The following is a 20,568-nucleotide window of genomic DNA, read 5'->3' on the forward strand; positions in this document are numbered from 1 at the left end:
GGTAGGGTGGAGTGGGTTAACGGATCTGTTTTATTGTTTTATTTTGTGTTTTTACTGATGTGAGCCACCAGGAGATGGCGGGTTTGTGAGTGGCGGCAATCACTGTAATTCCCTTAGGACTGTTCTCAAAGAGCAAATTATTGAGCTCTCTCAGCCCCACTGGGTGTCTGTTGTAGGGAGAGGATGGGAAAGGTGTTTGTAAGCCACTTGGGGACCCCTTTGGGCAGTAAAAAGCAGGGTGTAAAAAATCCAACTCTTCTTCTACCTACTTTACAGGATCGTTGTCAGGATGAAACAGGAAAGAGAGAACTGCATGTTAGCCTGACCTTCATGGACAAAGGGAAGGACCAAAACTGTGTTAACGTCAGAGACACATAGACGGCACTCAAAATGGCCAGACGATTTGCTTGACTTGACTGGAAAGAAAACCTCAAGAAATGCATCGTATTTGTGTGTTGGTCTGACTAGACGTTAGTCCCCCTTAACAACAATGTCAGGATATGCAGTCTTGTCTGCCCAGACTCACTTCCGCATGTGTCAAAACACAGTTCTCGTAAACTGCTCATAAAACTTTTATTCTCAAATTTACAATTTATACAGAAAAGATCCGTTGAAAAATAAATCAGATTTGTACAAACTTTGGGGATTTAAAAAACCCTTAGAATTAAATAAACACCTTAACTATATACAAAACTCCAAGGAAGGCATTTCCATAGGTACCTTGCCCCCAGGAACCTGAACAGTATCACATCCCCTTCCCAGAAGATCCAGCAGGCCAGATAGAGCCTCACAAAACATCTTCCTTGTTAAATCAGCTATTCTCAGACTTGCTTGCCATGGAGTCACGTAGGAACCTCCTGACCCCACTCACATTTTGGCCTCACCCTGACCCACACGCAATAATATCCCCAGGTCCAGTCCCATCTCATAGAGTAACCTCCTTCACCACTGAAAGGCAAGCCCCATGATCCATTTCCTACTAAAAAATTATCTTATTCTTCAGCCTCTTTCCCACGCCAAAGAAAAACTATGAAGTGGACTTCAATAGATCCATTATCCAGATAAAATCTACCCCCCCCCCAGAAATACTAATTCACAAGCTTGTCCCTAATGTATAATGCTACCTCTCCCTTCCCACCCCAGAAAATCCAGCAGCCCCAATTCCCCCATGAAGCCCAGATCCATGTGCCCTGGAAGCTGGTGACCCCCTGGAGTCCATCTCCTCCTCACAGAAAATTCTGGGGCAGTTTCCACTCTGAAGCAGCAGTGCAGATTCGGAGGGGGACACATGAGGGGCTGGGATCAGTTCATTTGACTCTCTGAAGTCCCTACAAATCCTGGAAAGGGGGACCACTTAAGAGAGTCCTGACTTGCCCAGCAGCGAGGTCCCAAATTGGTACGTGAGCTTCTTCTTCACCTTCTGGATTTCGCCCGTCTTGCTGTAGTTGCGCAGGGCTCGAGCCATCTTCTGGTAGGTCATCTTCTTGCGGTTCCCTTTCTGCTGCCCCCAGCGGTGCGCCAGGACCTCCTTGTGCTTGGAAGAGAACTGGAAGATGCCCGCATCACGCTGGACCCACCACACACACTCCTTCATGTCCCCCCGTTCCAGGAGTTCCAGCAAGAACTGGTAGAGACGCAGCTTTCGGCGGCACCCTGAGGACAACAACAGAGAGCCCAGATAAACCCCTGCCAGGTAATGCGAACCTTGAAGAGGATGCTGGGAGAACCATGCCTTCCTCTACTATGGACCAACTTCGGCCCCTTCCTGCAAACGTTGCTGTCGATGCCCATCCCTCATTCTATCAGAAAGCTCCCCTTCCAGGCTCCACCCTCCAGATTTCCAGGTATTTCCTAACCCAGAACTGACAACCTGACCCCCAAAGAATCTATGCTGGGGATCGTGGAACCTGCATGAACTAAAGCCACATGAGGGGGGGGGCACATAGTGAAGAAGAGCAGAGTCCAAAAATGGCTAACAGACACCTTTCCCTTCCTCTCCCACAACAGGCACCCGGTGAGGTAGTTGGACTGAGAGAGCTCTAAGAGAACTGAGACTAGTCCAGGGTCACCCAGCTGGCAGCACATGGAAGAGCGTGGAATCAAACCCAGTTCTCCAGATTAGAGCCCGCCGCTCTTAACCACTATACCATGCTGGAGAACTGGTTGAGCAAAAAGGCTGGTTGGGCCCAAAGACACAGGAGCAAAAAACTGACACGTGCCCCGGGGTGTGTTTTCAGCAACCATGAGAGAACATAAATTTAACATTCCCCCTGGTTTTATTGACTAGGTGTTTTTCCTGTGTGGTGGCAAAAAATTTAAGCTCGATACAGGAATCAACATTTCTACCTCTCTTCAGGTCAGGGTTTTAAAATATTCAATCACAGCTCAGTGCTGAGGAAATGACAAACCTCTCACCACTGAACGTAAACCAAACCAAACCACATCACTGTGGTTTTAGAATGAAGGTTTTCAAGTCAGAGGAGACAACTTTGATCAGAGGCATCACTCCGCTTAGAACATTATCACGGCCTGCTGCGTATTTGGCAGAGTGGGCAACATAGAAACTTTATTAAGGGCATTCGGATGGCCAACACAATAAATTTTGACACAGAGACCTCCCCTGAGAATGATACAGAATCTCCCCCTCTGCAAATCTGCCTTCCTCAGGTTATCACTGAACACATAAAGCTGCCTTTATGCTACAATCAGAAGACCATTAATCTACTAAGGTCTGTGCTTCACTGTGGCTCCTTTTCCATCACTTGACCCTACCTGACCCTTCCAACAAGAGCTGCTGCAGACTGAGCCTGGGACCTTCGGCATGAAAAGCTCCCATGAACCCACAACTCCTCCCACTCACTGCTATATCTGGGCTCTTTCTCTCTCCCCTTGGCTTACATAAGCAGTCCTGCCACTCTGTCTCCTCCTGTTCTGCCCTCGTAGATCCTGTGATGCCCACTGGCTCCTGCTTCCTCCCCCATCTTTGACTCCAACTTCTGGGCCATACCCGAAGTTTGTGTTGTGTTTCTAAGGATGGTCTTAATATTTCGGTCTTATGTGGGTCTTTTGATATTTATCAACTTTGTATGAGAGATTTAGAAGAGCTCATGCAAAATTGATGACTTTTAATGTAGTCAGGCCCTAGGTTTTTAATTACATTATTGTGTACACTACAGAATATATTTATTTGGATATAGATTGTATTTGCTGTAGCTCAACCTGATGGTTACCGCAAGGAAGTGTGCCTCCCTTGCCGGGATGGGGTGCAGCTTATGGCTGTGGCTGCAGCCAGGTCTCTGGGAGTGATCTTCGATGCCTCCCTTTCTATGGAGGCTCAGATCACGAAGGTAGCCCACACAGCATTTTTCCATCTTCGCCAAGCATGGCTGATCCCCAGAACACTTGGCCACAGTGATCCATGCAAGGGTCACTTCCAGACTAGACCTCTGTAACTCGCTCTACATGGGCCTTCCCTTGTCCCTGACCTGGAAATTGCAGCTGGTGCAGAACGCAGCTGCGAGGGTCCTCACAAGGTCATCTTGGAGGGCCCATGTCCAGCCTATGCTGAGGCAGCTGCCTTGGTCACCAATTAGCTTCCAGATCAGGTTCAAGGTTTTAGTTTTTACCTTTAAGGCCATCTGTGGACTGGGCTCTGCTTATCTGGAGGACCGCTTGTCTCCTTATGCCCCCCACAGGGCTCTTCGTTTTGTGGGTATGAATCTACTGTTTTTTCCTGGCCCCCAGGAGGCACACCTAGCCTCAACCTCGGGCAGGGCTTTTTTTAGTCCTGGCCCCGACCTTTTTTTTTTAATATATATTTTTTATTTTCATAAAGATAGAAATATAAAAGAAAGACAGTATAAGTTGTTAATACAAAGAATGGTAAAATATTGTCTTCATTTGTTACATTTACACCCCCTCCATTAAGTGCCTAGTTATGCTTTAAATTTAGACTGGGAGGCACTGCGGAGATATATTTAATAATACAGAGGAAATACATAGGAAATCCCCACATTAACTACATAATGGTATGAACTTACAAAGAACAATAAAATATAGTCTTCATTTGTTATACTTAAACCCACTCCATTAGGTGTCTCCTTTTAGTTAAGCTTTAAGTTTAGGCTGGGAAGCACTGCGGAGATATATTTAATAATACAGATTCAGCTTACTTAGAAGATCTTAGACCCCACGTTTTTAAATTAATATTGTTTTACAAGAAATGTTCAATGTTAAGTCCTGGCCCCAACCTGATGGAAAGGCTCCTGGAAGAGCTGAAGGCCCTGAAGGAGCTATCCATGTTCTGCAGGGCCTTTAAGACAGAGCTCTTCTGCCAGGCATTTGGTTGAGGCCAGGCCAGGAAGATGCCGCCTGGAGAGGCACAGCCTTTGGTCAACTGGGCAGAGGCACCTCTCCCGAGGACGATGGTGGATATTGGGGACAGGTGTGCCCTGGAGTTACAGGCTGCGTTTGGGGTAAGGGGAGGCTAATAGATTATTACTATTGTTTTTTTGTTTTTTTACCGGTTTTATTCTTTTACTGTAAACCACCACAAGTTGGACTGGCGATGGATAAATCCAATAAATAATAATAATAATAATAATAATAATGGTAAACAAAAGGAGGACCATGTGGTCTTCGGTCCAGGGCTGGTCCCCCTGAGTCTTCCCACGACTGCACACGGTCGCATTTGGCCCGCTTCCGCCTGTCCAACCCAGATTTTTGCTACCCCATGAAGTAGCCAATAGACAGGAGGTAGAAACTTCCTGCCATTCCTTTAGGCTGACAATCATTGTGATGTGGCAAGCACTCCCCAATCACATTCCAGCATCATTTGAGGGCCCCCCTCCAAGTCCAAATTAATTTTTTTTAAGTTACCAGGATTGCGTTGTAACACAAAACCGTTACAACACACAAAAGGGGATTTAAAAAATGGGCTGTGTTATCACGCCATTTCCCCCCACACACACACACATGTGTAGACTGTCCCAGATTTCACTAAAACCAAGGAAACCAAATGGGGGGGGTTTGCTCTTTCATTACTTTGGAATCATGTTGTAACGCAATTGAACTTTTAAAAAACACACAAAACGGTTGAGGGGTAGATGATGGGAGTGATGCTCATAGGGGGAGCAATGCCCCGCTGGGGATGGCCTAGATTTTCCGCGAACGCACGGCCCAGGAAAATCCCCGTGGACACCCAGGGCAAAACCGTGGGCCAACTGAGGCCTGAGCTGTGCCAGGCCAGGGACCACCCCAGACTGGCCATGCTGTTGTCAGGAAGTGGGAATTCTCCCCGCAAGGAGACCAGTGCTGAGCCAGGCTGAATTCCTTGTCCCAGGGAGGCATTCTCAGTACATTTCTTTCTCCTTTGCTTAACATTTGCATCTACTTCTAATTTGCTTTTAATCATTAATGCAAGTCAAATATTGGCCTGTGTGCTAATTAGCTCTTTCCTCCTCTCGTGTGGCAATGGGCGCTGTGCTATTTGGAAGCCTTCATAAGCAAGCTTCAGGTAACCAGCCTCCAGGCGGGGCTGAGATCTCTTGGGATTACAGTGATCCCTAGAGATCCCTACTAGGAGATCCGTTTCCCTGGAGAAATCGAGTGTTTGGAGGCGGCATACCCTGCCACGGCACTTCTTCTTTTCAACCCTGCCCTCCCCAGGTTCCATTCCCAAATCTCCAGGAATCTGCCAACCCTGGGGAGGGTAGCAGTGAAGATTCCCGAGCACCAGCTGCAATAGGCCGTGCCAGCAAAATACAATAGGGCAGGGGTAGTCAAACTGCGGCCCTCCAGATGTCCATGGACTACAATTCCCAGGAGCCCTTGCCAGCATTCGTTGGCGAATGCTGGCAAGGGCTCCTGGGAATTGTAGTCCATGGACATCTGGAGGGCCGCAGTTTGACTACCCCTGCAATAGGGGTTCAGTGGAATCTTAAAGACCGACAACAGTTGGACTGGAACTCAATGCATCGGCAGCACTGGGATGCTTGTCCACACGGCAGATGCGTCTGATAAAAGCTACTGACAGCGGAAGGGGGCAGCACAGGAGGATGAAGATCTTTCAGTGAGAGGCTGGTTTTTAAAAAGATCTGGTCCAAAGAGTAATCAGAGTGGATGAGGACGGTTGGCCGCTTCAGTGTCTCAAGCGCCCGTTCGCACCTGACGCAGCCAGCACAGCACCGGGGGGGGGGGGGGGGGGAGGGAGTGGTTCATCCCACTGAATGATAAGCCCAATGGATACTTCAGGATTTGGAAGGTTCTTGCATAAAACTCCAGTGAGGTACCTCTTAGCTTGAAAGAGGGAAACCAAGAATTCTTGTATATGGTCCCTGACAGTTGCTCCATACAAAGTGAGAACAACCACTCTGTTGAGGCTGTGTACCCCTTGCTGGTCTGGGATGCTGGCATTTGCTCAGCTTTGTCACCACTCTGGGATCCTGGACTACCATCCTTGGTTTGCCACTGAGAATATTCCCCAATTTCGGTCCTGAAAACTTTCAGATCAGAAGCTGGGAGATCTAACTGGTAATAGTCATCTGACAGAAATGCTGATTTTATGAACTTATGAACAGATGGTGACTGGGTGGGCAGGAAGGGATGTGCCACTATTTGTGTCTTGTGGCCCTTCCTTGCATTCTCAGGGAATTGCTAAGTGCCGCTGTGGGATGGTAGTTGAATTTCCTCAAGGCCAGGCTGGACTCTGGAGATGTATGGGGGGGATCGCTTGGACATGAAATGGGGGTCCTTGTGGGTGGGCAGGTAGTTGTGAGTGTCCTGCACTGTGCAGGGGGTTGGACTAGATGACCCTGGAGATCCTTTCCAACTCTATGATTCATGATTTGTAGCAAACATATGCCCCAGAAATATCTAGGATTTAAAAATGGGGGACAGAGAGACCCACCTAAATCAGGCGAGAGATTTTCATCTGAATCGCTATCAGACACCTCGAGAGCTGGGCTCTCCACGTGAAATTCCTCTTCCTCAGAAGACGGGCTGGAGACAGCCCCAGGAACAGAATACTGATCATACGGGATGTACATCTGTGGAAGTCAGAAGACAAACAAGAAGGGTGAAGGAAAGATTAATTGGCCCAGGGAATCAAATAACACACCGCAAGAGATCTGTGGCTGCATCAACCCAAAAAATTCTTATTGAAATATGGTGGAAGAACAAACTTTGAGCCCAGTGGCTCTTTTAAGACCAACAAAGGTTTATTCCAGGGCCCATTCTGCACACATAGGATAATGCACTTTCAATGTGCTTTGGCAGCTTCAAAAGTGCATTGAAAGTGTATTATCTATTGTATGCAGAGTAGGCCCTAGTATACGCTTTTGTGTGCAGGCACGCTTCTTCAGATACATCTGAACTGTTTGTGCACACAAAAGCTTGTACCTGGAATTAAACATCATTGGTCTTAAAGGTACCACTAGACTCAAACTTTGTTCTGCAGCCTCAGACCAACACAGATACCCACCTGAATTTATCTGTGGTGGGTAAGGAAAGGGCGTTTCACCCTTTGCCCAGGAGCTATTTTTCAGGTCAAAGTTGCCCATTCCCCATCTGTTTCTGAGATGGCCACATCCATGCTTCGCTGCCTTGCATTCATGCAGCGAAAAACCCTTTTGGCGTCAGCCGTGTAAGGGAGTTCAAAATTCAGATGAGGGATGTGTGCTTCGGCTCAGCCGCCTCCGTGATCACTGAAGCCGCGTATGCACCACCTCGGGCTTCAGAGATCGCCAAGGTGGCTGAGCCGAAATGCACATCCCTAATTCAGACACAAAACCTTTATGAGGGGTCACTGCTGCAGCTTTTCAAAGAAGGGCGGGGCAGGTCTAGTACAGTCAACTCAAAAATGAGCAGAAAAAGTCACTGAGGACAGACTTTACCATTTCAAAAACAAGCACAAGAACAGAGACAAAGATGGCCACCTCATCCATAATGATTCATTATGATCAACAATAACACTGTCCTCCAAAGGGGGCGTATTTATGCCCATGTGCAAAGAATTATGGATCAAGATGGCTTCCTAAATGCTCTGCAGGAGCCCAAAACCCCTCGTGACCCTTGGAAGGTCTGGTCAACAACTGGAATAGCCGGATGTTGGCCGCCATCGATGAGATTGCTCCCTAACATCCTCTTCGCCCCCACCTCAAACTGGCCCACTGGTATACTGGAGAGCTGCATGAGAGAAAGTGGGAGCTTAAACAGCCAGAGTGAGTTCGGAGAAAGACTCACAATGAAGCAATGAGAATGTGCCACAGGGTGCTTATGAGAGCCTAGGAGATGGTGGGGAAGGTAGTGAAGAGAGAATACTTCGTCAGCTCCATCACATCTACACGCTTGTGCCCAGCACAATTGTTTACAGTAATTGATCACTCACTGCCCTCAAAGGAGGGTGCTCAAAGGTAAGGGAATGGGACATTAGCTGTGAGGCCTTTGGAAGCCATTTTGCAGATAAAATCTCATGACCTACCCCCAGCGGTTAATACAGAGAGTGAACTGGAGGCACCTTGGCAGTCTTTGAAGGTGACTTTCACTAGCATCCAGTGCCCGTCCCAGGACAAGGTGGGCAGGCTGCCAACCACATGCCCATTGGACCCCTGCCCCTCATGGCTCCAAAAACCCAACAATGAGTGGGTGGGAGCTACTCTTTGAAAGATCATCAACCTTCCTCTCTCTCTGGGGCAATTCTTGGAGGGGCTGCAGGGGCTGTGGTTTGACCTCTCCTGAAGAAACCATCAGGTCCCCTCAGGTCCCCACCAACTACCCACCCATCTTGCATCTAGTGTTCTTGGGAAAGGGAGCTGAACAGGCTGCAACAGGCCAACTTCTAGCACATCTAGAGGAAGCTTCAATCTGGGCCCCTTTCAGCTCAGCTGACCTGGCCACAGGCTCGAGACAGTGTTGGTTACCCTAGCAGGGGTAGTCAAACTGCGGTCCTCAGATGTCCATGGGCCCCTGCTGGCAGGGGCTCATGGGAATTGTAGTCCATGGACATCTGGAGGGCCACAGTTTGACCACCCCTGCGCCTAAAGAATGACCTTTGGAGGCAGCTGGATCAAGCCAAATCGGTGCTGCTTGTGAGGTTAGATCTCATGGCAATATTTGATGTCGATCACAAGCTGTTAGCTCTCTGCCTTGTGGACTGATGAAGAGACTGATTCTGTGAAGGTTTAAGGGGGTGGCAAGTGACAGTGGATGAGCAATAGGGTTGTGAGTGTCCTGCATGGTGCAGGGGGTTGGACTAGATGACCCAGGAGGTCCCTTCCAACTCTATTATTCTATGGCCTCTGACCTAGCTGGTTTGAAGGCTTTGGCTTGGGTCTCACCAGCATGCAGATGACACCCAGCTCTACCTCCTGATGGGTGGCCAACCAAATTCCACCCCCAGAACAACTGGTCAGGTGTCTGGGGCCATGACTGACTGGTTAAAACAGAGCTGCCTAAAGCTGAACCCTTCAAAGACAGCAGTCCTGTGGCTGGGGACCAGGGGAAGAAGCATGCTTGCCCAGGCAGGATGGTCTGCAACTTACTGCAACACAGACTGCCAGGAATATGGGGGTGATACCTGATGCCTCCCTCTCTATGAAAGCGCAAGTCACCAAAATAGCTCAGGAGGCCTGTTTCCATCTATACCAGGCTAGGCTCCTTGCGCCGTATCCAATTCCAGTTCACTTAGCCACAGTCATCCATGCAGTGGTCACCTCCAGACCGGACTTCTGTAACTCACTCCCTTACCCCTTGGGCCAGTCGTCTCAGTTCAAAGTCAACACAATTATGCCAGGTCTGGGCCTGGCATCTCCGCCTCTCCGAATATGCCCCCCGAAGAGCGTAACATTGAGCCAGAGAGGTTCACCAGGCATTTGGGAGTCCTCTGCAGTGTTCTGGCAGCCACATTTTGGACCAGATGTGATATCCAGAGTAAAAAGTGATAACCAATAATACAGCAGACTGATCTCCAGGCCTTGATACATTAGCCAAACAACACTGCTGAAAACATGTGCTAAAGAAGGAGTGGGGAGAAATGCACTGCTCTCAGCCCCACCTGCATGTAGTCCCCTCCTGATGATCCAGCAGAGTGTAGGGGTTAGAGTTCTGCACTAGGATCTAGGACAGGGGTGGGCAAACTGTGGCCCTCCAGATGTCCATGGAATACAATTCCCACAAGCCCCTGCCAGCAAACGCTGGCAGGGTCTCCTGGGAATTGTAGTCCATGGATATCTGGAAGGCCACAGTTTGCCCACCCCTGATCTAGGAGATCCAGGTTTGAATCCCCACTTGGCCCTGGAAGTTTGCTGGGGGAGCTTGAGCCTGTCACCCTCACAGCCTAGCCCACCTTACAGGGCTGCTGTGAGGATACAGTGAAGAGCAGGAGAATGTTCTAAACTGCTTTGGGTCCCCGTTGGGGAGAAAGGTAAAATACAAATGAAGCAAGGAGATTAAAAGGCATCTAGTTATATCCAAGGCTCACATTGGCTCCACAACTACAAACGCTTCTCCTACATTCAGATTCTGCAATCGCAAGACAACAATCACATGTGGGCAAGTGGTGGGACCAGGACACCCGTGCCAATTCCCATCTGCATGTTTTTATTTCAGCACGCATGTCATCTGCAGAGGTAGTCAAACTGTGGCCCTCCAGATGTTCATGGACTACAATTCCCATGAGCCCCTGCCAGCATTCGCATTGTAGTCCATGGACATCTGGAGAGCTGCAGTTTGACTACCACTGTGTAAAAGGATCCTGAGCATTTGGATGAGTATAATTTGGCACATTAGGGCAAGGGGATGTTGGGTATCCAGAATCCTAGATTCTCTAGGAAGAGATGACTCTCCAAACTTTGTTGGTGAGCCACAACTGGTTCAGGCTGAAGAGGGATCAAATCCCAGCCTTCCCTAGACTGTTGTAGCTCCCAATCCCACAGACTCCGCATGAGAGACAAAGTGCCTTCCTCTGCATAGCAATCTCAGCTCTCCTCAATGAGTTCAAGGAGCATGCAGTTGGCTAATCCAAGCAAAAAAAATACCCAAATTAATTAATTCAACTGGATGGGGGGGGGGGGGTTACAGCTATCTGAAATGGCCAAACTTGAAAAATCCCAAAAACATTCAGGATTTTTGGGACTGCCAGACAGCTGCAGTTAAAACACATTTAAAGTAAGGTGATCAGAATTTAACATTGGTTAAGTGGGACACCATTGACGGGGGCGGTTCTTGATTAAAAATTTGGTCTATATGGAGCAACAAAAAGTTTCATAGAATGCAAAAATAGTATTGTAATATATATATATATATTTTAATTTCAACATAAGTACAATTTGCCAGGTGCCCCCAGACGTCCCTCCAAAAGTGGGACAATCTGGTCACCTTAATTTAAAGGCCTCTCCATCTCTTAAAATGCCTTCGGAGTGAACTCTCATCTTGGAAAATACATTTAAGGGGACTGCATATCCTTAGGATGCCTTTGGGGTTCACTCCTGCTGCCACAGCTTGCAAGAAGTGTTTACATTTTAAAGGGATGGCATGCCTTTCCCCCCTCCATTGGAAACGGTGGATGAGGGGCCACCGTCTGTGGTCAACCCTGCTTAGCTTCCAGGCTGTGATGAGACCGGGCCAATACAGGCTAATCAGGCTGCTGATAACCACAGTTTCTGCTACCAACCCCTACTGCAAAAGGAGACTGCGCCCTGGAAGATTTAGGGCCATCTTAGGGCCAGCTTAAACATTACACGGATGAGTGCTTCATCCTGATAGCCCTTTTAAAACTCCTGGATCAGACTGAGATCAGATAAGCAGGGGGAGGGGAAAGGTACATATCCCAATCTTCATGTGCTTTCCCCCTGATTTAAATTGCCCCACCATGCACAAGTTTATGTGTGACATCTGGAAAAAGCCCTTGAATGGGTGTGTCTGTGTGATTTAGAGTAGGGGGACATAGTGGGCTTGTAGACCTGCAGCCTTGCCAATATATACGGGGATCACAGCTGAGAGACAGGACTTCCATAGGGAACAGTAATGCTAGACCTGAGCAATACAGCCCTCAGGGACAGTAATTGGTCCTTCCAGATGAATTCATTTTGAGTTCACACAGGAAGAAAGCCACACAGGAGGAAAACACAAGTCTAGATCCACCTGGATTTCTGGAATCCCTTGCACCATACCTCCTCAAACGACAAATAGCTATGCTCATCCCTTGCTTCCTACAATGGTTACATCTCTCTCAACAGAGCCTAGTTTGTCCCCCATTAATCTATGACAGCACCCACCCAATGCCACACTTTTCTGCCCGACCGCCAGGAGTCCTGGCTTCCCTCTCCTAGACCATCCCAGAGATAAATCTCATTATTCCCATCTTCCCACCAGGCATTCCCCCTCACCTGTGTATTAAACTCATCCTTGGAGCCGAGACACATGTTCTGCGCGGGCATCATCTCCTCCTGGCTGTAGACTGACTCCAGGGAGAGCTGGGGGTAAGAGCTGTGCAAATAGGAAACTTGAACATTCTGCAGCTGGGCCAAGTGCCCCACTTCGAAGTCAGCATAGCCTGGTTCCTGCATTTCTAGCCAGTTCATGCCGCTCTCTGAAAAGGCAAGCTCTGAGTCAGAAAGAGAATCCAAGAGACTGGGGCTTTAAAAAAAAAATAGTCCAAGTCTGTTCATTCTATACATGTGCAGATTTGTGACAAAGCATTTGGCTGCCTTTTGTGAAAAACTCAACTTTCTAGTCCTCATTGAGGTTTTTTAAATGACACAGAACTTTTGTGACAGTTTGCTGAGAGCCCTGCCCCTTCAAACCACTCTTCCTTCCTGTTCCCCTTTATTGGATTTACTTATAGAAGGCCATTCTCAGTAGGCTCAAGGTGGTTTTCAAGATTTAAAAAATATTAACACAACAAAAATAGTATGATGAATCAGAAATAATGCAAACACGGAATTACAGGCAGTGAAATCCTAAACAAATTTACACCCTTCTCAGTTGACTGAAATCAATGGGATTACAAGGGTGTAACCCTTTTTAGGCTTACATTGTTAGAAAACAATGCAGTCAGAACAAGATAATTTAGAAAGATTCCCATAATCCACTATTCCCTTTATAAAAGCACCCTTCTGAACAATTCCATTTTATTGGGGAAACACCTGGAGATTTTTTTGGGGGGGGGCTAAGGGGGGCAGGGTTTCAATGGGGCAGAAAGCCATGGACTCCACCTTCCAAAGCAGCCATTCTCTCCCATGAACTGATTTCTGTCACCTGGAGATCAGCTGCAATCCCAGGAGATGTCCAGCTAGTGACCACCTGGAGGATGGCAGCCTGAATGTTACCACTCTCCCTCCCTTCAGGGGCCGGAGGCTGGCTGTGATACTCTTTCTTGGCACTGGCCAGATACAGACCTCCCTGGCTCTTGGGGCCTTTCCATGATCCAGGTGGCCCTTGAAAAAGCATGCAAAGGGCAGGGCCTTCTCGTTCTTGGAAGCCAGTTTCTGCACTGCTTATGGCATACCCAAGACCTTTTTAAAATATTGCATCATTTCCTACCTTTGTAATCTGCCTTGAGGCTCAACAAGAAAGGCAGACAGGGAAGGAAGGAAGGGGCCAGGGGTTCCCAATATATGCCCATTGCTTACTCCAAGGCTCGCCCCTCCCTTCAACTTGGCACATCCACTGAGCAATGTGAGCAGACAGCTGTGTGGGCTAAAACGCTGCTTTAACCTCCCCCCTCCCAAGAACCCAGGGGTCCTGGCTCTGAGGTGCACTTGGCTCTCACAGGTGGAGGAAGGGGTGCTCCACGCAAGGCACAAAGACTCTTCTGTGAGTTGCTGGCAGCTGCAGGCCAGGAGTCGTGCAAATTGGCTATCATCGCTTTGCATAGGGCGCAGCATCAAAAGGCCAGCAGCAAGCTTGCAGTTTCACCTCTTTCCATGAGAGGGTACTTCTCTAAAACGTGCAGGGGTTATCAGACTTACTAGATTTCCTCTGCTGTAAAAAGCTGATGAAAAATGCCCTTTTTAAGTTATGGAGTTTTTAAAGTTAAGTTTTACCTAAGATAGAAAAAATTAACCCGTGCAATAATTCTGAAAAGAATATAAGAAGAGCCCTGCTGGATCAGACCAATGATCCATCTTGTCCAGCCTCCTGTCTCACACAGTGGCCAACCAATGTCTCTGGATGGCCAAGAACAGGGCAGAGAGGCTGAGGCCTTCCCCTAATGTTGCCGCCTGGCACTGGGATTGAAAGGTTTAGTGCCTCTGAATGTGGAGGCTCCCCTCAGTCACCATGGCTAATGGCCACTAATAGACTTATCCTCCATGAATATCTAGCCCCCTTTTAAAGCTGCTTATTCTTGTGGCCATCACTACATCCTCTGGCAGCAGATTCCATATTTTAGTCTCTTTGTTACACACTTACCAATGCCCACCCCAAAAAAGAATGCACAGAGATGAGGGCTCCCTCCCAGCAGTACATTTTGTACTGGAGTGTCACTCCTGGGCCAAGTGGCCAATAGGGAGCCGCGGCTCCCCATTGGATACTTGGCCCGTCCTCGGCTTCAGGGGGGGGAAGGCTTCCTGGGAGGAAGACAGGGCCTCGAGGGGGGCAGGGGTGGGGGGGCCCTCCCACCCCCACCCGCCTGCCTGCTAGCGCCCGCTGCATTGGGCCTACAGTGGGCCTTAAATCTAGTCTCTTTTAATATTGTGCTAATATTCTAATACTTTTTGTAAATAATATTTTGAATCCTATCTTATTATTATTATTAATTTTACAGCTTTTCATTTCTGTGTATTATCTAAACAGTCAACTTGACTTAATAAATCTTCTTCTACTACTACTACATTGGGGAGAAATATGTGATTTTAAAGACTTTAATGTTTACGTTTTGTTATTAACTGTGTGATTGCTTTTACTGTTGTGCATCACACATAATAATAATAGTAAAGCCACAAGATGAGAAAGGTTAACTCCTTTCCTTGCTGAACAAAATTTGAGTCCAAAGATCAACAAAGTTTTATACAAGGTATAAGCTTTTGTGTGCATGCACACTTCATCAAGAAGGCCGAGCGTCAAAGAACTGAGGCTTTTGAACTCTGGTGCTGGAGAAGACTCTTGTGAGTCCCTTGGACTGCAAGGCAAACAAACCGGTCAGTCCTAGAGGAGATCAGCCCGGACTGCTCCTTAGAAGGCCAGATCCTGAAGATGAAACTCAAATACTTTGGCCACCTCATGAGAAGGAAGGACTCCCTGGAGAAGAGCCTAATGATTGGAGCGATCGAGGGCAAAAGAAGAAGGGGACGACAGAGAATGAGGCGGCTGGATGGAGGCACTGAAGCAGTTGGTGCAAACTTAAATGGACTCTGGGGAATGGTAGAGGACAGGAAGGCCTGGAGGATCATTGTCTATGGGGTCGCGATGGGTCGGACATGACTTCGCAACTAACAACACACTTCATCAGATATAGTGTGTAACTGACAACGTATATGTATACAAAGGCTTATACCTTAAATAAAACTTTGTTGGTCTTAAAGGTGCCACTGGACTCAAACTTTGGTTTGCTGCTTCAGATCAACATGGCCACCCATCTAAACCCTTCCCTTGCTGTGGTTCTTACCCAATGAGGTCTCCAATGTCCCTCCAGTCTGGCCCTGAAAGAACATTATTTACAAAACTCCATTACCCGGCAACCCCAGCGCTTGCTCTTTGCAGGTTCCCCCAAGAAGCCCACTTACCGGGGGAGCTGTCGGGGTCTCCGAGGCAGGAAGGAAAAGAGAGTTCTTGCTTGCAGGGGTCCAAATCATAGATGCTGCCACTGGGGTACTAAGGAATCACAGAAACATGATGAGCCACTTTTAAAAAAAAAATCCTTCCAAACTTTCCCAAAGCTGGGGCACGAAGTCCTGGCTGAAGCTCACCCCAGTCTGACTTCTTCCCTCCAAGGAGATCTTCAAGGATCCTGGCTGACAATACAAGGGTTTCTCAAACTACGGTCTGGGGACTCGTGAAGGTTTACATGTCCTTGTAAGAACAGATGAGTCCCTTTCCTTTCCAAGCAGATAACAATACAAACACTGAACTTGAATTCACATTTAAATAGGGGTTTCCCTATTGTTTTTGAAGACAGTGATTCCTACAGGCATGGAAAGGAGGACACTGGATGTGTGGCAAATTTGATAAGGAAGGAAGGACAGTGCTGAGGACGGCCTACGGAAAAACTTAAATTGGATTAGGTATCCCTAGCATGCTAAAGTCTGAGAATCGCTGCTCTACGATACCTATTAGTGCGCACAGAACTGAACCTCTTGCTTACCGTATAGCCATACTGGGACCCTTCGAACCTGTGGAAAGAAAAGGTAAATTAAGATGCATGACATGCTTGTAGGCCAAAGTAGGTCTTTCCCCCCTTCTTTCCTCCCTGTCACCCTTCTGTCCATTACAACTATTGGGAAGAATTTCCTACAACTATAATTGCGAGGTGAGTCCTGGTACAAAATGTAACAAAGGGCCCAGGTGTGTGTGTGGGGGGGGGGGGAAGACAGGGGAATGACAAAATCGAAGACGGGGGAATGACAAAATCGGTGACTCAGTATTAGAGCTCTCCATGGATTTTACAGTACAATCCTTCAAAGCCCACTTAAGTCAATGGGCTTTCATTCCAACATAAAAAAGGCTTTAGCAGATTAAGCCACATGCCCCACCCTGTATGGTTGTTGTTCATGCAAATCCCGTGATTCCAAGTATAGTCTTTTTTGGAGGCCAGCAGAGAAAGTTGACTGGATCCAACCCTAGAAGTCACTTGGAGTTCTGTGCTCAGTTTTGGGCACTACAACTGAAGAAAGATGTAGAGAAACTCAGGTGTGTCCAGAAGAGGGCGACAAAGATGGTGAGGGGTCGTATGAGGAAAGGCTGAGGGAGCTTGGTCTGTTTAGCCTGGAGAAGAGGCAACAAAGAGGTGACAGGATAACCACCTTCAAATACTTGAAGGGCTGTCATAGAGAAGAGGGAGCAGAGTTGTTTCCTGTTGCCCCAGAGGTTTGGACCAGAACTAATAGGTTGAAATTCTTTTGAATAAGAATTTTCAGCTAAACATCCAGAAGAAGTTCCAGACAATTAGAGCGGTTTCTCAGTGGAATAGGCTTCCTTGGGAGGTGGTGGGTTCTCTCTCTTTGGAAGTTTTAAAATAGAGGCTAAATATTCATCTAACAGAAACACTGATTTTATGAAAGGCAGATTGCGACTGGGTGAGCAGGTAGTTGTGAATTCCTGCATTGTGCAGGGGCTGGACTAGATGACACTGGAGGTCCCTTCCAACTCTATGATTCTATTCTAAGATTTGAAACTGGGCCTTCCTAGCACTGACCGCTCAACGAAACAGGGCCAGAGGACTTTAAAAAAATTCATTACAGCTACTCTTTCAGCATTTGGATCCCACAAGGTCCTCTTCAGCTATAGTACCTTCATTGGACCAAGTTTCAAGTTCTTGAAAAATGAAATCAGCACCAAATGTAACTAAATAAATAAGTCTTTATTTTTCTAACCTGCCCTTCCACTGAGGCTCAGCATGGGTAACATCAGTTGATAAATACATTAGACTTTAAAATAACATTTTACATTAAAAACTTTTCAATATCCCCATCCATCCAACTTTTCAATATCCCCACCCATCCAGCCAATTAGATGTTGTGGATATTGTATTCCCGGTCTCAGCCATAGGCCTAACAGAATAGTTCTATCACGCAGGCCCTGCAGAACTGATTAAGGTCCTGCAGGGCCCTGATCTCCGTTGGAAGAACATTCTTTGGGGCCAGGGACCCCAAACAGATTTTGGTCCACTGACCATAATGCGCTTTCGGGGGCATAATGGGAGCGGCAGTCCTGCAGATATGCTGGCCCCAGACCGTTTAGGGCAGAGGTAGTCACACTGCGGCCCTCCAGATGTCCATGGACTACAATGCGAATGCTGGCAGGGGCTCATGGGAATTGTAGTCCATGGACATCTGGAGGGCCGCAGTTGACGACCCCTGGACTAGAGGCACACTGAATCAATTCATACCAAGGGATCTTAACGGTGGTGGGGGTGGCGGCTGGTGATTGGGCTTGTCACCTGGATTCTAATCCTGCCCAATGCAGCCTTGGAAGAGGGCCTCAAGGCAGGCACACCTACAACCCACCCCCCACCCCCCACCCCATAATGGGGGGCAGAACAGACTAACAATCTGGCCCAGATAGCTTTGGACAAAACCAGGGTTGTGAGGCACTTTGCATTCTCAAAGCCTGACAGAGACAAATCAAACAAAACAGGATCACAAACGAGAGACCTCTTCCTAATTTCTGGGAATGCAAATACGGTGGAAGGGACCTGAGAGATTAAAATGCGAAAATTAGAAGAGGGAGGAAACAGAAAGGAGGGAAGGGTGGTGTGGGGAGAAGGAGGCGGGTGATAAGAAAAGGAGGGAATGCTGACTGGGTGGAGAGAATTTGTTTAGATATTAATGCCGAGCTTTTTGTCCGCAAAGGGTGCCCACAGAGGGCTACAACATCACTCTCCTGTCCTCCCTTGTATTCTCACAACCACCACCCTGCGAGGAACATTTGGCTGAGAAAATACAGCAGGCTCAAGGGCACCCAGCAAGGTTTCCTAGTCTGACATTTTCAGCACAACCTCACGCTGGCTCTCCATGTCTCCTCCCTTCTTCACAACAATCCTGTAAGATAGGCCGGGTTCAGAGAGCGATAGGCCCAAAGTCATCCACTGCGCTTCAGATCTGGGTGGGGATTTGAAACTGGGTCCCCCAAACATTGGGCCAATGCTCTCAACAACTATATTGCATTGCGGCCCACACAGTGCGATGGTTCACTCATGGGGAGGGCAAAAATAATAACCGGGGGCAGAATGTCAGACACAGAAGCTGTGCACACCCTTCACGCCCCCCTCCAAGGCAGCCAGCCAGCACTGTCCACCAACAGTCACACGCTTCTGAGCTAAGGAAATATGCAAATCTCCCCCCCCCCCATCTTTGCAGGCCTCAGCATTTGCATAAAAAGGCCAGAAAAAGGGAGGGAAAGTGAGAGGGAGAAAGTTACAGCAGCATAAACCACCTAACAGAAAAGCAACAGCAACAAAAAAGCCACCCGGATGAGGCGGGGAGGGGCGGGGAGGGAAGGGGCTTCTGTTTTAAGCAACACTTTTCTCTCGCAAACGGAAAAAGAAGATTCCACCGGTCTCCTCCTCCCCCCATAGGAAACGTGGTCCTGTGGGGAGAAAGTGCCACTTTTCTTGTTGGGCGCCAATTTGCTGCGCTGTTCTCATCCCAGCCCAGCAGTTCAGCCTTGGAAGAGGCCACCAAAACACAGCTGGAGGCACGCCCCGAAATACGCGCGGCCCACACCGCACGGCGAACCTGCCCGCGAGATCCGAAAGAAAACCCCACAAGCCTCCCCCCCCCGCCCCCCAGTCCGGCCCCAAGTCCGGCCCGCTCTCGGCCCCCGAGGATTTCAAGGCCCGCATCTCCCACTGGCCGCCGCATTCGCTTCTGCGCAGAGCGGGCCGACCCCCGCGCGCTTCCCCGGACGGCGAGCGCCGGTTTGCAGCGAGCCGCCTGGCGAGGAGCGGCGGCGGCGTCTAAAGGCGGCCCACTGGACTCCGGGGCCCGGCCTTGCCCTCGCCCCACCCTCCTCCTGGCAGGCCGCCCGCTCCCCCGCGCCTGCCTCGAGCAGCGGGCAGAGCCCACCCCGAACAAGCCCCGTCGGACGCCGGCGAAGCCTCCGCAGCCAGGGGGGTCCAAACTCTCCGGATGTCCAGGTACTACAATCACCATGTGGCATCGCCAGCATCGAGGCAATGACCACGCTGGCAGAGGCTCATGGTAACTGTAGTCCACGGGCATCTGGAGAACCACAGTCCGGCCGCTCCCGCGTCTAGCGGGAAGTCCCTGCCTGGGCCCTCGTTGCCGCCCCTCGCCCCAAAAGGAGCCGGGTTCGTGACAAGCAGCCCCTCCAGTCACAGAGCTGGGCCGATGACTGTCCACTTTGCACATGCCCAGAGACCACGCTTTTTAAATATTGCCTGCTATTCGGGGGGGGGGGGGGGGCTGTATTCCCGGCGCGGCTGCCTTCCACTCACTGCGCGTACTCCACGTCCAACATCCTCGGTCGGGGCGAGGGGCGCAGCAGGCGGGCTTCGTCGTCGTTTTTCCCCCGCTGTCGGCTGCAGCTGGGCGGGGGGGATTTATATATCATCCTGCCCAGAGAGAGAGGGAGGGAGGGCGGGCGGGCGGGCGAAGAGCGCGACGGCCGCCGGAGGGGGGTGGGGGGGGGGTGGAGTGATCTCAGACCAAAATTCCCCCGACCGACGGGGAGGCGGGGCTGGCAGGCCGGCTGGCCTTACGCAATGAGGGTGCCACACGGTGCCAGGAAGGCGAGGGGGGAGACCAAGGAAACGGCCAGCGCCGCTCCGGCCCAGGGAAAGGGGGCGTGGGGGGAGACGACCGTCGAGGCGGTGGGGCACAAGCCCACCCCGTGGGGAGAAGTCTTCAGCCGCCCTGAGGTGCGGCGGCTAGGCTGGTGCCCGTCAGAGCC

General features: G+C 49.3%; 1 protein-coding gene across 2 annotated transcripts; it reads right to left on the reverse strand.

Moving 5' to 3' along the window:
- Nucleotides 1–554: 554 nt before the first annotated feature.
- SPIB (Spi-B transcription factor) lies at nucleotides 555–20,249 on the reverse strand. Of its 2 annotated transcripts, none has more exons than XM_077314046.1 (6): nucleotides 20,114–20,249; nucleotides 16,301–16,328; nucleotides 15,723–15,810; nucleotides 12,384–12,586; nucleotides 6,908–7,046; nucleotides 555–1,653 (listed from the first exon to the last, which is right to left on the reverse strand). In XM_077314046.1, the coding sequence occupies exons 1-6, from the start codon at nucleotides 20,227–20,229 to the stop codon at nucleotides 1,355–1,357; spliced, it is 873 nt and encodes a 290-aa protein (XP_077170161.1). In that variant the 5' UTR covers nucleotides 20,230–20,249; the 3' UTR covers nucleotides 555–1,354. The 2 variants fall into 2 exon arrangements, with proteins under 2 accessions (XP_077170161.1, XP_077170162.1); XM_077314047.1 differs by lacking the exon at nucleotides 20,114–20,249 and adding an exon at nucleotides 16,689–17,921.
- Between the last annotated feature and the right edge of the window lie 319 nt (nucleotides 20,250–20,568).

Source organism: Paroedura picta, chromosome 16 (assembly GCF_049243985.1).
Source record: "Paroedura picta isolate Pp20150507F chromosome 16, Ppicta_v3.0, whole genome shotgun sequence".
In the NCBI taxonomy this organism is placed as follows: Eukaryota; Metazoa; Chordata; class Lepidosauria; order Squamata; family Gekkonidae; genus Paroedura; species Paroedura picta.